The sequence below is a fragment of the Wyeomyia smithii genome, chromosome 3 (genome assembly GCF_029784165.1).
Source record: "Wyeomyia smithii strain HCP4-BCI-WySm-NY-G18 chromosome 3, ASM2978416v1, whole genome shotgun sequence".
In the NCBI taxonomy this organism is placed as follows: domain Eukaryota; kingdom Metazoa; phylum Arthropoda; class Insecta; order Diptera; family Culicidae; genus Wyeomyia; species Wyeomyia smithii.
In genome coordinates, this window is record NC_073696.1 from 152,421,142 (window position 1) to 152,437,097 (window position 15,956).

Below are 15,956 nucleotides of genomic sequence, written 5' to 3' on the forward strand. Positions count from 1 at the left end.
CGTGTACCTAATCCTCCAGCACGTGAAAGCGTGCTTGACCTATCCCTTTGCTCGACATCACTAGCGTTAGATTGCCGGTGGAAAGTAATCAACGATCCCCACGGTAGTGATCATCTTCCAATCGTTATATCAATTGCTAATGGTTCAACTCCCCCGAACCCAATCAATATTTCCTACGACCTTACACGTAATATTGATTGGAAGTGTTATGAGTCTATTATAGCGCAATCTATCGAGACTCACGAGGAACTTCCTCCGGAGGAAGAATACGCGTTCTTAGCTGGCTTGATAATCGACGCCGCGACTCAAGCTCAGACGAAACCGATACCCGGGGTAACGATTAGACAGCGCCCTCCTGTCTGTCCAGACTCTGTACCGGAACAGAAAACCTTTCGCGACGCGTTATTAGTAACTACGGAAGAGCCTCCATTTTCGATGTTGGAATTTTCAATGGCTCTCCTGTCGTGCAACAATAAGGCTCCAGGGTTAGATAGAATAAAATTCAACCTGTTGAAGAATCTACCCGACTCTGCAAAAAGACGCTTGTTGAATTTGTTCAACAAGTTTCTTGAGCTAAATATTGTTCCGCATGACTGGAGGGAGGTAAAAGTCATTGCTATTCGGAAACCCGGGAAACCTGCCTCTGATCACAATTCATATAGGCCGATTGCGATGCTCTCTTGCCTCCGGAAATTAATGGAGAAAATGATCCTCTTACGGTTAGACAAATGGGTCGAAACAAACGGGCTACTTTCAGATACTCAATTTGGCTTTCGCCGGGGCAAAGGGACGAACGATTGCCTAGCGTTGCTTTCTACTGAAATTCAACTAGCCTTTGCTCGAAAAGAGCAAATGGATTCTGCGTTCATGGATATTAAGGGGGCTTTTGACTCTGTCTCTGTAGAAGTTTTAAGCGCGAAACTTCATTCGCAGGGACTTTCACCAAATTTGAATAACTTTTTGCTCAATTTGTTGTCAGAAAAGCATATGTATTTCTCACATGGCGATTCGACAACTTCCCGAATTAGTTACATGGGCCTCCCCCAGGGCTCATGTTTAAGTCCTCTCTTATATAATTTTTACGTCAATGACATCGATGAATGTCTTGCAAATTCATGCACGCTAAGGCAACTTGCAGACGATAGCGTTGTATCCATTACTGGTGGCAAGGCTAGCGATCTGCAAGGACCATTGCAAGATACCTTAGACAATTTGTCTGAATGGGCTCTTAAGCTGGGTATCGAATTCTCTCCGGAGAAAACTGAGCTGGTCGTTTTTTCTAGGAAGCATAACCCAGCTCAGCTGCAGCTCCTACTAACGGGTAAAACGATCTCTCAGGTTTTAGTCGCTAAATATCTCGGGGTCTGGTTCGACTCCAAATGCACCTGGGCTTGTCATATTAGGAATCTGACACAAAAATGCCAACAGAGGATTAATTTTCTTCGTACGATTACCGGAACTTGGTGGGGTGCTCACCCAGGAGACCTTCTAAGGTTATACCAAACAACGATATTGTCAGTTCTTGAGTACGGCTGTTTCTGCTTTCGCTCCGCCGCGAACACGCACATTATTAAATTAGAGAGAATACAATATCGTTGTTTGCGTATTGCCTTGGGTTGCATGCAGTCGACCCATACGATGAGTCTTGAAGTGTTAGCGGGTATTCTTCCGTTGAAACATCGTTTTTGGAATCTCTCTTACCGGTTGCTAATTCGATGCACAGTTATGAACCCATTAGTAATTGAAAATTTCGAGAGGTTGGTCGACCTTCAATCTCAATCCAGATTTATGACTTTATATTTTGACTATATGGCTCAAGATATTAATCCTTCTTTATACGATTCCTCCAATGTCGCACTTTTAGCTACTTCTAATAATGCTATATTCTTCGACACCACCATGAAACAAGACATTTCTGGTATCCCGGATCAATTGCGACCCCAGGAGATCCCTAAGATTTTTTCCAATAAGTTTAAACATGTTAGTTATGATAAAAGGTTTTTCACTGACGGATCTAATCTAGATGAGTCCACTGGCTTCGGTGTTTTCCACGAAAATTTTACCGCCTCCTACAAACTCGATGCTCCTGCTTCCGTGTACGTCGCAGAACTTGCTGCTATTCAGTACTCTCTTGGAATCATCGAAACCCTACCCATAGACCACTACTTAATCTTAACAGATAGTCTCAGTGCCATTGAGGCTCTGCGATCAATGAAGCCTGTGAAGCACACCCCGTATTTCCTGGGGAAAATACGGCGGTTTTTAAGTGCTTTAACAGATAAAAATTACCGGGTTACCTTAGCGTGGGTCCCTTCTCATTGCTCGATTCCGGGTAACGAAAAGGCTGACTCTTTAGCTAAGGTGGGTGCTATTGACGGCGATATTTATGAAAGACCAATTGCTTATGATGAATTTTATAGCATTTTGCGTCAGAGAACACTCAACAGTTGGCAATCATCATGGAACTCAGATGAACTGGGACGGTGGCTACATTCCATTTTTCCTAAGGTATCGACTAAAGCATGGTTCAAGGGGTTGGATGTAGGTCGGGACTTCATTCGCGTGATGTCCAGACTTATGTCCAATCACTATACGTTAAACACGCATCTCTTTCGTATAGGGCTTGTAGACAGTAATCACTGCGTTTGTGGCGATGGCTACCATGACATCGAGCATGTTGTTTGGTCGTGTACCGAATACTGTGGTGTTAGGACTGAGCTTATAGATTCCCTTCGGGCCCGAGGAAAACAACCGAAGGTCTCTCCAGTACATGACACAGCTATACGTGTTCATAAAACACGCTGGTATTAAAATATGAAACTATTCTATCTATTTGTTAGATTACCATTCCCGCTACACGCTGAAAGAAGATGATACACTAAGCTGGAGACACTCAAACGAAGACTTGGCATCTTTATGTTCGCGCAGACACCTCAGTCCAAACTGCTCAAATAGAACATCACTGCTTAGCCATGTACAAATAAATAAATCGTATAACTCAATATAGTTAAAATCAAAATTGTAACTCACCTCCTCTCACCTTAAATTCCCACTAGCTCGTAGTCGGCCGCGAGAATAAAGAAAAGGCCTCCCTCTTTTCCCTGATAATTTAGAATTTAAAAAAAAATGTACTTGGCTCAGTTAAACATAAATTGTATCGTGCCGTGTCAAATAAACTATTTAAAAAAAAAAAAAATGAATAACAAATCCATCTGAAATTATCAAGGTGTTTTTTAAGTGTTGGGTTAATTCTATTTCAACAAATAATGAGTTCGAATGAGGAAGGCTGGGTCTCACCGCTAGGTGGATTAACTTATGTTTTTTAAATTGAAATTTAATGTTTATTTTCATTTTTTTTTGGTCATACAAAGTACAGTGTATATTTTTTAATGATGCATTTTTAATTCCTTACAACTCATTCTCAGACAGTTTTTCTATACAACCAACGATTTCTGGGCTACAATGCTTCGAATAAAACCTATGCCAAAAGGCATAAGCCCTTTCAGAATGTAACTCATGGGTGTATAAAATCTCTCCATCTGTGAAAAATGCTCAGTTTGCTAAGCCAAATACGTGTGCAAAGTTTCATTCAAATCAAAAATGGTCGATTAAATTCTCGCATATTTCCAGGTCATTTGAAATGATTTTGCTCAAGTGATTATATTGAGGTGAAGAAACATGGAAAGTCGCCGAAAAAAAAAAGCCTTTAAATGACAAGAGTCAAAAAGCGTGACAAAGTTATAATGAAACAAAATGAAGTATAGTCCATTTAGTTGGTTAGCTCTCGAGATGTGCAGAAATTTGTGTTTCACTTGTATGGCATCCCTCCCTTCCAAAAGAAGGAGGGGTGTCAAAACATTATGGACATATTTTTACCCCTTAAAACATCTACATGCCAAATTCGGTTTCATTTGCTTGGTTTGTTCTTGAGTTGTGCAGAAATTTATGTTTCATTTGTATGGGACCCCTCCCTTCCAGAAAAGGGAGGGGTCTTAAACTATCATAAGAACCTTTATCGGTACCAAAAACCCCTACATACAAATTTTCACGCCGATCGGTTCGGTAATTTTCGAGCCTATATGGATCAGACAGACAGACAGACCGAATTGCATTTTTATATGTATAGATTACAACATCAATACTATTTAAGAGTAAATATACATTTATTGGATTGAAGCGTGCATGTAAATCTATTTTCACAAATAAAAGTTTGAATGAGAAAGGCTGGGTCTGACCGCTAGGTGGATTAATTTAGGTTTTTAATGATGCATTTTTAATTCCCTACAACTCATTATCAGACAGTTTTTCTATACAACCAACGATTTCTGGGCTACAATGCTTCGAATAAAACCTATGCTAAAAGGCATACGCCCTTTCAGAATGTAACTCATGGGTGTATAAAATCTCTCCATCTGTGAAAAATGCTCAGTTTACTAAGCCAAATACGTGTGCAAAATTTCATTCAAATCAAAAATGGTCGATTAAATTTTCGCATATTTCCAGGTCATTTGAAATGATTTTGCTCAAGTGATTTTATTGACGTGAAGAAACATGGAAAGTCGCCGAAAAAAAAGCCTTTAAATGACAAGAGTCAAAAAGCGTGACAAAGTTATAATGAAACAAAATGAAGTGAAGAAAAAGTCGCCGAATGAAATTTTATCCTTTGAGTAGAAAGAATTAAGCGGGATACCAAAATTGGAAGAATTAAATTTAAACAATTCGAATGAATAATAAAAAGTTGCCGAGAATAAAAATATGAAGAATTTATTGAACTACCTAACCGGGTGATAAACAATGAAAAAAGCCAAGAGGCACAGTCAGGAAACATTTAAGAATTTGAACGATATAAATGACCTAGAGGGTTGTAATTGGGATAAATTTGAGAAAATTAAGACAACGCTCTTTTACGTAAGATGCGAAGGTAAACATGGGAAAAATAAATAAGATGCAGAAGACTTCCCAAGGATGAGGCAATGCTTTTTTCTATGCTCGCTTATTTTCCGTCGGTCTAGTTCCGCCACTGTTGTTGTGCCAATCACCGACGCCCGGGAGGCGACTCCACCCAGGACCCTAGCTTCACGACCCGTTGATTAACGGACCGGCGCCAACGGCTTTACTTCCTCATGCGATGGAAGGCGTGATCCCAGAGCTTTTTCGCCTCAGAAAATCTCCCAGTGTCGGCTAGAATTGAATCTAGACCAGTTGGGTTGGTTGTGAGTGGATCACGCCACCCCACAACCATCAACACCTATGTCGGCGTTTGGATTCGAACCCAGCCGTCGAGCATGGTTGACAGAGACGCTACCAACCACGCTAGGCCCCCGCCTTATGAGGCAATGCTTGAAGAAAGATTGGCCAATGGCCGGATATTTAAACGTGACGAAGGAGATAGTACCAAAAATGAGAAACAATGAGACGTGACGATTAGAACTATGAAAGACTTTGGAGAAGCAGGTCGAACTTCCCAGACGAAAAGACTACTAACTTCAAGGGATTCCAACTATTCTTTCATTAGTTAAGGTTGGGTGAGTGTATACATCGGGAGAATTAACCCGGAATGGTTGAGGTGAATGCTGACTGAAAGAGTAAACAAGGGAGTAATTAACCCAGAATGAGTAAATGTGCGAGATTTTTCTTTTATTTCCTAACCTTCTTATCTTTCAGGAATCACTACAGCGGGTAGTCGCACCTTCGGACGGACGGAGGAGAGGATTATGCAGGTTACTGCATACTAAAGAGAAGAGTAAGTAGTGTGTAAGTATGACGCAGAATAAGAGACGATTCAAGAATTGAAAGATTACAGATTAAAAAGAGATTCAAAAGATTAAAGAATGAAACAGACGAGAGTGTCACGAGACCATTTTGTTGAAAACAGAAGATGATCCGCGGGTTTCATAACGAAAAGATTTTTTTTTAAAACAGACTGAAAAGGAAAAAAAATCAACTGATGTGGTTTTTTCTTTTAATGAGAAGATGAACAAACAAATTGAGTGAGATGAAAAAATATTGTATTATGTGGAAACAGAAAGTTATAGGGAAAATAAAAGAAAATATTTAAAGAAAGAACAAAAAGATTAAGGAAATATGTAACCAAAGCAAAACATTTATGCTATTTTATAAAGTTGAAGAATTCTATTTGAAGAGCAATTGTTAAGAGATGAAATAACAGGAGGGTTGTGTGCAAAGCCACGACCGCAAGGATGAAGTAGAATACTTTTACAAGAAAGATAGCCCGGCTGCTTGCGTGTCAGTCATTTTTTCATTTGTTGTTCAATATCGAATAAGATACCGATCACATCTTGGCGTTATCACTGACAGTGCGAACAAAGTATTCCGTGTGATAAAATGAACAGTGAAAAGCTGATTTAACACTCAAAACTAGACGGCTCATGTGTTGTCGAAATGAGTCAACTTTTCATTGAATGCATTTACGCCCGCTATCGCGCAGAGACTGCATTTCACTCAAGTGCCTCACTGCGTCAGCTGCTATCGATGCTGATACCCGCTGCAACTGCCATGCTATCCGTAGCCATGCCAATATTTTGGCCGCTAAACGCTGCTATTGGTATCCGCTGTTCCTGCATCAGCTGGCCCAGCTGCTATCGATGTTGAGATTCACTGCAACTAGTGCGCTATCCATCGCTATGCCACAGCTGTGGCCGCCGCTATCCGCCTGGTATCCACTTCACTGCTACTGCTGTTGCTAAGGAAGGACTACTGTTGTCGCTGTCTAGAACTATTATGAGCGGCTTCGACTGAAACAGGCTCTTATATAGGGATGAGAAACCTATCGATAGTTATCGATAGTAGCAGGAAATCATTGATAACTATCGATAGCCATTCCAGTCGATATTCCCATCCTTACTCTTATACAGACAAACAGCACATTCCAATTGCAAGGTCTGTGTTGTTGTCGACTGTGCTTGGGAAGCAATCATAATAACTACCAATCAGATCAATCGAATTTTGCGCTTCAACAAGGATTGACCATTTTCAATAATATAGTAGGTTGCTTGTCATGATTTGGACTTGATAATTTTTAAATTTTGGTTATGTGAAAAATTAATTTTTAAGCAGATAATGAAAGTATTTCGGATGTCGTGCTCATGACTGAAGTAAAAGATAATTCAGTACGCTTTGAGACACGGAGATGAAGCCAGATATATATCTGCTTCAAATTTCGCCAGGTATCCAGAACGTTCTGCTCCAAATTTCGCCAGGTTTCCAGAACGTTATTTTCATTGGATGCATTTACTAGTGTGCCCGCTATCGCTCAGAGACGACATTTCATTAAAATGCCCCACTGCATCAGCTGGCCCTGCTAATATTTGTATTGAGATCAACTGCAACCGCTGCACTATCCCCGTTGCCACAGCAGTGGACGCTTCCATTGCCATTGGTATCCGCTGCCCTGCGTCAGCATCAGATCAGTCGAATTTTGCGCTTCAACATCAAGCCAAACATATATCTGTTCCAAATTTCTTGAAAGAGTAAATTGATTTTAGAGAAAATATCAACTCTTCAATTAGGTTTTATTTAATCCTGAAAAGGACAATTTGTTGTTCAATTCAATGTCTGATAAGATGCCGATCACATCTTTTCGTTATCACTGGCAAAGCGAATAAAGTATTCCTTGGGGGAAAATAAACACTGAAAAGCGTGACACTCAAAACTAGACGACTCATGTATTTTGAACGCGAGCTTTCCAGAACGTTCTTTTCATTGGATGCATTTACTAGTGTGCACATCGTTCAGAGACAGCATTTCACTAAAATGCCCCACTGCATCAGCTGTCCCTGCTGCTATCGATGGTGATATCCGTTGCCACAGCTGTGGTCGCTATTCGCTGCCATTGATATCCGCTGCCCTGCATCAGTCGGCCTTCTATCGATGCTGATACTGCTGCTGTATTCACTGCACTGCTACTGCTGCTAATAAGGGAGGACTGCTGTTGCCGCAGTCTAGAATTATAATTAGCGGCTTCGGCTGAAACAGGCTCTTATATAGGCCAAAATGCACATTTCAAATGGCAAGGTCTATGATTCTGTCGACCGTGCTTGGAAAGCAATCATATAACGACCAATCAGTTTTGACAAGGCTTGACTATTTTCAATAGCACAATAGTTTGAATAATAAAATTACAATTATCTGCATTTGGGAAGAATCTTAGAAAATTTTCCAATCTATTGCTGCAAGAACGAAGGAAATCCATCGAATTCTAACCGATTTATTAGCATTTGAAATTGGACATATTTTCACTTTTTTCGGTTTTAGATTTTCATTTCACATCCCTATGTAGCCGAACTTCCTGAGAGAAGTATTCTACTTCAAAAATGATTATTTACTGCGTTGCGTTCACTTCCATCTCGTCATCGCCGTTCCAGTCAGCCATCCCAATCCTCTGTAACTGCCAAGGGACTTGCCCTTCTTCGTTAAAAGCCATAAACTCGTTGCGCACTTCAATTGCATTCATTTGGCGATCACGTTCACTAACGAGGCAGCGCCGTCTCAGTCTGCAGCCAAAAGCCGTGTTTTCGTTACGCCAGGCTCCTTCTACGACTTCCCCAGTTTGATTGTTGCATGAATTAGCTAATGCTGACGAGTAGATTGAGCCGCCACTCATAATATGAAAATTGTACAATGCACAAATGGCCTTGGTGATGTGCTTTGTTTTATCTGCATCGAACGAAATGTAAGTTAGCAACACTCGAAAACGCATCGACATGATACCAAATGCATTTTCGATAGTACGGCGTCTGCGTGAAATACGATAGTCCGTCAAACGTTGGCTTACACTCAGAGCACGTCCAGGAAACGGTTTCAAAATATACGGATTTAATGCAAAGGCATCATAAGCGAGCACAACACACGGCACTGCGGTATTGCGGCCAGGCAAAGGTTTTTAGGGTGACAAGTTCAATGAACACAAGGCATTGAAAAAGTGAACAATTATTAAAGATCCCGCCATCGCACTCACGGCCATTTGCACTAGTGAAATAAAAACAAATACAAAGTTTACAGTTCATGCTATTACAAGTAACAAATAAATAAACAAATATTTAGACGACAGAAACGTTTGTACTAATAGAAAATAATTGCGAAATTACCAAACGTCGATGTACGTGAAAGGTAATCTGCGTCGCACATGGCCATTAGAACGATGGAATGAAAATGCTTGTAGTTGTAGTTCGCGCTGCCGGCGTTGGGTGGTGCAATGATCCTGATGTGCTTGCCATCCAATGATCCAATACAGTTTGGAACATTCCACACTGTCTCATATCTATCAGCAATGGATTGCCATTTGGATTGGCTCGTGGGTACCTGCACAAACCAATTTACAAACGCAATCAAACAAGAATAGTTATGATCTAGCAACAAGACGAGATAAATAGGCAACAAAAAGCCTTCAGAAATTCTGAAGCAAGTGCTTGGTATATGGGTTTGGTTCTCTCCGGAACAATTCTGTGGAGAGCACTTTTCGACACTCGAAAAATTATCGCCATCGATTGAAAGCTATCGCCCGTCGCCAGATAGTAAATCGTCGCATTCAGTCGAATTTCAGGAAATATTGCTCTACGCATTTTAGTATCCTGTTTCCGGACGAGTGGACTAACTTTTTTCAACAGATAAGAGAAATTATCTTCGTTCATGCGACGGAAATCGTTGTATAACATCCGCTCTATTGGCATGACGCACTCCCATTCGTGAAGCAATTTGGCCAATTTACAAACGCAATCAAACAAGAATAGTTATGATCTAGCAACAAGACGAGATAAATAGGCAACAAAAAGCCTTCAGAAATTCTGAAGCAAGTGCTTGGTATATGGGTTTGGTTGTCTCCGGAACAATTCTGTGGAGAGCACTTTTCGACACTCGAAAAATTATCGCCATCGATTGAAAGCTATCGCCCGTCGCCAGATAGTAAATCGTCGCATTCAGTCGAATTTCAGGAAATATTGCTCTACGCATTGTAGTATCCTGTTTCCGGACGAGTGGACTAACTTTTTTCAACAGATAAGAGAAATTATCTTCGTTCATGCGACGGAAATCGTTGTATAACATCCGCTCTATTGGCATGACGCACTACCATTCGTGAAGCAATTTGGCGCACGCACCCACAACTGGCCGCTTTAAGAGCCAGTCAGTCGTCCAACATGATCGCTTCCATTTCTTTAGGTTTCCTTTTTCTTTTTCTGCAGCTGTCAGGATCTCACATCTGAAAATATCTGCAACAGTTTTGACCGTTTGCAAAAGTAATTGGTTGTCATCTAAATCGCTGAAATCCATCTAGACACAAAAAAATCACACACAGTATTATTTTCACAAAATCTTTATGCATTTGTTGTTGGAAGCGATATGCGACTGCCTTCTTTGCTAGAAGGCGAAGCTGGAAGGTTTCGTTTAAAAGGGGCCCAGCGGAAGGCGCAATCACGCCTTCTAATTTGTATGGAGAAGGCGTCATTACGCCGTGTATCTATTTGGGCCTTGAGGAGAAAGTCAATATGTTTACTTTCATTATGTGATTTCACATAATGAAACACAGGAATCTTAACAACAGCTACTACAACCAACTACCACCAGACCGTGTGCTTCTTGCTGCAGCGAAGGATAAATTTTCTCGACCCCCACCTAATCTCCAGCATATCTCTTTTCAACGAGGCGAAGTACTTAATCCGTACCCAGCGAATAATGAGTCACAATCATCTTTCATGCCTACCGTTTCAACGAGCCCGCTCAACTTAACGACTCCCGCGACCTCTTCAGCTGTATCGTGTCCTTACCATTTGGCTGGCAGCCACAACTATAACAATAACAATAATTTTAGATCAGCAAGTTTCCCGTGTGATGGATGTTATTGTAAGCATTCGTGTTCTCAAAATCAGTGACGCTCAGAGAAAGAAAAAACAACGCCAGTAGTCAATGAAGTATTGATTTATGCTCAGAATTTCAACAGGATGCGCAGTGCACTCAAAATTAATCACATTAATAACAGAATAAGTGGATGTTCATACTCAATCATCTTAGCAACGGAAACGAACTGGAACGAAGATATTAAAAGTGAAGAAGTTTTCAACAGTTCCTTTAATGTGTTCAGGAGCGATCGTGATTTATCACTATCTGATAAGAAATCAGGTGGAGGAGTGCTTGTAGCTGTTGGGGTTCAGCATGATTCTGAGCAAATCATAACCCAGAAACATGCCGAATTTGAAGATGTCTGGGTTAAAGTTCTGTTGAAGGGTGAAATCCATATTTTCGTATCTGTTTACTTTCCACCCCACTTTGCCAAAAAGCAATCATATTGTGGTAACTAAAATGGTCCGGCTTCCTAGCCGGACCCGGGAGTGTCATCTAGTAGTCAAGACACGACGAACGTTGGTACTTGAATGAATCGCACTCAGCGATCAGTTTATTGTACACGTCGGTAGCAATACCCTTTCCTGCTGATGCAGCGGGTGATCGCACCGACGTTTTATGCTGATGCGATATATGATCGCACCACTTGTTTTATATTTACTTATATTCTAAATGGTGCTTGGAATAAGTCCATTACACCACCCCTCTTAGGGAAAAATTTGAATTTTGTAAATTCAAATTTGTTAAAAATTTATATTCATGTAATTGGTTATGTAGAAAAATTGTAAAAGATGCATTATCTTATTTCCTTAATATGTTGATGCAGCTTTTTTTTTGTTTTTGTTTTTTTTTTTAATTTGTTGTTCAAATATTCTTTAAAATATATACTTTCTTCTACATTTATTTCGAAATCTACATCAGAAATACCGAAATCAGATCCTACTATTGAAATTCTTATTGATTTATCTCTGAAATTTTTTCATATCCGAAAACATGCCTAAAAATATATTTTTAATTTGTCGATTTTTGTCGAACGTTGACAGTAATTTTTGAAAATTTTATTATTTTTATTTTGTTTTGTTTTTTTTTTTTTTTTTTTTTTTAATTTTGTGTTGTGGTATAGTAGTTAGTGGTGTAGCTAGGAATTTTCGTCGTATCGTCCCAATCCATTGGTGCTTATTGGGTAAAGATCTCAGATATTTATTGAGATGTCTGTAATCTTTTTCCAACGCTCCAATCTATTGTGGATGATGAAGATTGTCCAGAAATTTGAAGTTATGTAACGTTGAATCGCTATGTGTTGAAAAAAGAATTTGTTTTTTTTTTTTTATTTTTGATTGAATATATGTGTTTGATCACATATATTAGGATAAGATTTTGCTTTAAAGATAATAAATGTGCAATTGATGAAAGGTATTTATGTAATTAATGTAGGGTTGGCTAAGGTTTTTAAATTGGTTTTGTACTTAAGGATGATTCGAATTCTAGGTGTTATAATTAATCTACATAATTAGTTCTATTTAATTAGTGGTAATTTGTTTTCGTTATAAGTTGAATAAGTTTTGTTATGGGTTATTATAATTTAGTCATTTGCGAAAGAAAAATAAACAAAAAAAAATTTTTTTTTTTCTTAAATGTTCAATATTCTTATATTTCATTTATTTTAATATCTATTTTTATTGTTGTTATAGGAGGTCTTAAAGTTAAATTTAAAATTTTTTTTTTTTTTTTTTTTTTTTTTTTTTTTTTAGAAAAATATTTTTATAGATATTTATAACGTTTTTTTTTTGTTTTAAGATGTGAGATTCGTCTTGTGTTTTTTATTCTGTATTTTATTTGCAACTTTTTGTTGTTGTTGCTAGTATTGTGAAAGTTATCGGATTATAATTAAATGAAAATAATATTACATGATCTTTAAAAAAATGAATCTAAGAAAATATTACAGTGTTATTGATGACTCTTTTGCTAATCTGTTCGGTTTATGACTGATTGAAGTAATTTGTTTTATAAATGTTTTTTAAAATTGAAAAATATGTATTAGATTTTGAGTTTTTTTTTTAAATTAGTGAGACAATGATTATGTAATTTGGTAGAATTTGCATTGATATAGTTGCTCTGTCAGACTATACTCTAAGTACAATCGGATGAGAACAAAAATATATGAATACAATATTTCTAAGTTACATAAACACATAAATTTATATTATCAAAAGTTAGGTTTAGCAGAACTGTTCAGCACATACTTCGGGACTATGAAAAAACTGTTTGCTGTGTTTTTTTTTTAAGTTTAGGTTAGGTTAATTTTTTTTCGTTTGTTTTAATGTCATGTAATGTTTTAGTTTGGTTGTTGTTTTTGTTTGTGAAAATAAGGAAAATATGTTTATTATTTTCATGTCATATTTTGTAATGTTATGGTTACATATGTGTTGGTACTCTTGAATAAATTTGGATAAAGATAATTTAGATGAAAATATTAAAACGAATTGAAATATAATTAGGAATTAGGATTAGTAAACCAATGAAAAGGTATATTATGTTAACTAATAATAAGTGTATAAATTTTAGGTTATGAATTACTTAATTTAAGGTATATAATTGGACTGCTTTTCTGTTTGTTGTGTTTAATTATAAAAATTTGTAATATTTTTATGGTATTATAAAGTTATAATTATGTTTATTACACAATAGTTATTGAAAATGATCGTAAAGGATTAAAGTTTAAATCTCTTATTAATCTTATGACGTCCTTCTGGTCATCTTTAAAGTGCCAGGCATCCGGGGTATTAAAAAAATTAACTTATTATGGCTACGAGACGCTAGAGTCCGTGCACTTCTTATTCACCCGGGCATCCGATAACCATTTTGGTTCGGGCATCTGGGGCAAAATTCCATCCAATTATTTTTAATATTTTATTTATTGATTGGGTGCAGGCCTGCTACCCTATTCTACTATATTTTATAACATGGCTCCCAGGAATATATTTTTCTTAATTTCTATGCCTTGCTATGGATTTTTAGCCTATTCGCATAGCAGGGCAGGCTGCTAGGGATTTTGAGCCTATTCACCTAGCAGCTCTTTAATAAATAAATAAATATATATATTTTTTTTTTGTTGCGGGCTTTCACCGCGCTCTCATAACGACAATTTTTAATCGTAGTATTTTAGTTTAGTTTAGTTTTAGAGCTCGAGGAAAAGGATTATTTTGAATAAAGGAAGAATTTTGGTAAGTGAAAATGAGACAAAAACAAGCTAAAGTTAAAACGTTACTCCCACCTTAGGCTGGTCAGGCTCAAGATGAAAGCTGTTTCTTTATTCGGGTACACAGAAGTGACCAGCTTCGTGTACCAGAACAAGGCGATTTATAATAAAAAGAAAATCATGTTTTTTTTTTTTTTTTTTAAACGAGAATATATGGTACTGAACCATGCAGTTAAGATAGATAGAGAAATATTCAAATTAGAATCTAATTGCATTTGTCAAAATTTATTTAATTTTGAATTTTTGGAATGTATGTTATGATGTCACTAAAACCAAAAACTAATCTTGATTCACTTGTTTTTTTTTTTGCAAAATTTGAAAATATTGAAGCTGTTTTTTTTCTGTTACTGTTTACTGTTAGTATTGCATTTCTCATTATTTGTTTTTTTTTTGCATCTTTTAAATAATTTATTGTTTGATAATTTGAGTTATGCTTGTTGCTTGCTTCTAAGAGTTTATCCTTTCACTGTGTTTTCATTCTTCGTAAAGCTTTAGATATGATATTTTTGGTGAACCTATTCTCTACAATTTTCAGTAACTTTAAACTATTACTATTTTCGTATTATCGTTTCCTTTGCTTCACAGTTGCTCCTAAATGAATAATCCGTTTTGTTCCATGTTATTTGTGCTTGTGTACTCAGATTTTCCTGTTTTTACTTCACTCACTTCATTTTTTAAAATAATTAAAAAAAATTGTGTCAGTTCATAACCTGCTCACCGACGAAATTATTTCATCTCTTTTTTTTTTTTTTTGGGGTTATGTCGATAATAATATAGTAGCTAACTTTTTTCATTCGTAAAAAGTAATATAAATAGTTTTTCGAGTTCACCAGTTTAGTAATAATGAGTGCAGGCATAGATTTGTTTTTTTTTTCTTCATACCGACCTAAATATCGCACGCACAACTTACAATGCTTTCACCGCGGGCATCGGTTATTATTATTTTTGTTTGTTTGATTGCACAGAAAGATCGGTCTGTTTTAATGGAAACAAATTAAACTAAAACTGAACACGATACAAACTGGCGCTGTCAAAAATTGATATAACATAAATAGTATATAGTCTTTCACTTATCGAAGATTTACGATTTTATCGCGATTATATATATAATATATATAAATATATATAAATGTATGACTTTGTTTGCATCATCGTCACTAGTGAACGAAAAATCTAAACTTCCTCTATATCTAGTTAACTGTAATTACCTTTTTACGTTTCGCTATTTGTTCAATAAATTTTCCTCGATGCTATGTAGGTAACTAAAAGTAATAACAATATGTATTATTTTACAACATCATACTTATTTTATAGCTCGACAGACGCCCGGTGTTTATCCGTTTGTTCAATCAAATAAGTAGGAAGGTCCACTGTGGAAGTTTCAGCAACGTTGCTGTACATCGTTATCGTTTTGCAATGCTGTGCAAAATGTGTGCATATTGTTGTAGGTATATGCTGGGTGTCGCTCGAGAAATTGACTGTACATCAGAAGTGTTGATTAGTTGGTGAGGGCAGCAAAAGCTGGAAATTCTGCGGCTCACCGCGTCTTATGATTTTCCAAACTCAATAGATATTCGGAATAAACTTCTCATAACTTTTCGTCGTTGATTTAACTTGTTGGATTAGTATTTTTCTGGCTCAACAAATTTTCCTCGTTGGCATGTATGTAATAGATGTTAGGTGAATGTCTGGCTGGAGAAGGCACGTTAGATGAATGTGTTCTGCATCAGCTAAATATTTCCGTTTCCTAGGTCGGCATTCGGCTGCATTTCGCTGACTGTTCGGTTTTTGTTATTATTTTACACCGTATGCGACGAATTGCGCCCGCTTACCAATAGACCAC

At 37.4% G+C, this 15,956-nt stretch overlaps 1 protein-coding gene across 1 annotated transcript; it reads right to left on the minus strand.

Moving 5' to 3' along the window:
- Positions 1 to 6,041: 6,041 nt before the first annotated feature.
- On the minus strand, positions 6,042 to 15,723 carry LOC129728697 (uncharacterized). The gene is made up of 3 exons (XM_055687148.1): positions 9,770 to 15,723; positions 9,578 to 9,590; positions 6,042 to 9,513 (listed from the first exon to the last, which is right to left on the minus strand). The coding sequence occupies exons 1-3, from the start codon at positions 10,075 to 10,077 to the stop codon at positions 9,082 to 9,084; spliced, it is 753 nt and encodes a 250-aa protein (XP_055543123.1). The 5' UTR covers positions 10,078 to 15,723; the 3' UTR covers positions 6,042 to 9,081.
- Positions 15,724 to 15,956: the final 233 nt, after the last annotated feature.

Excerpts from the sequence above, each read along its gene's own strand:
- LOC129728697 (XM_055687148.1), bottom strand. The coding sequence starts at position 10,077 with ATGCCAATAGAGCGGATGTTATACAACGATTTCCGTCGCATGAACGAA.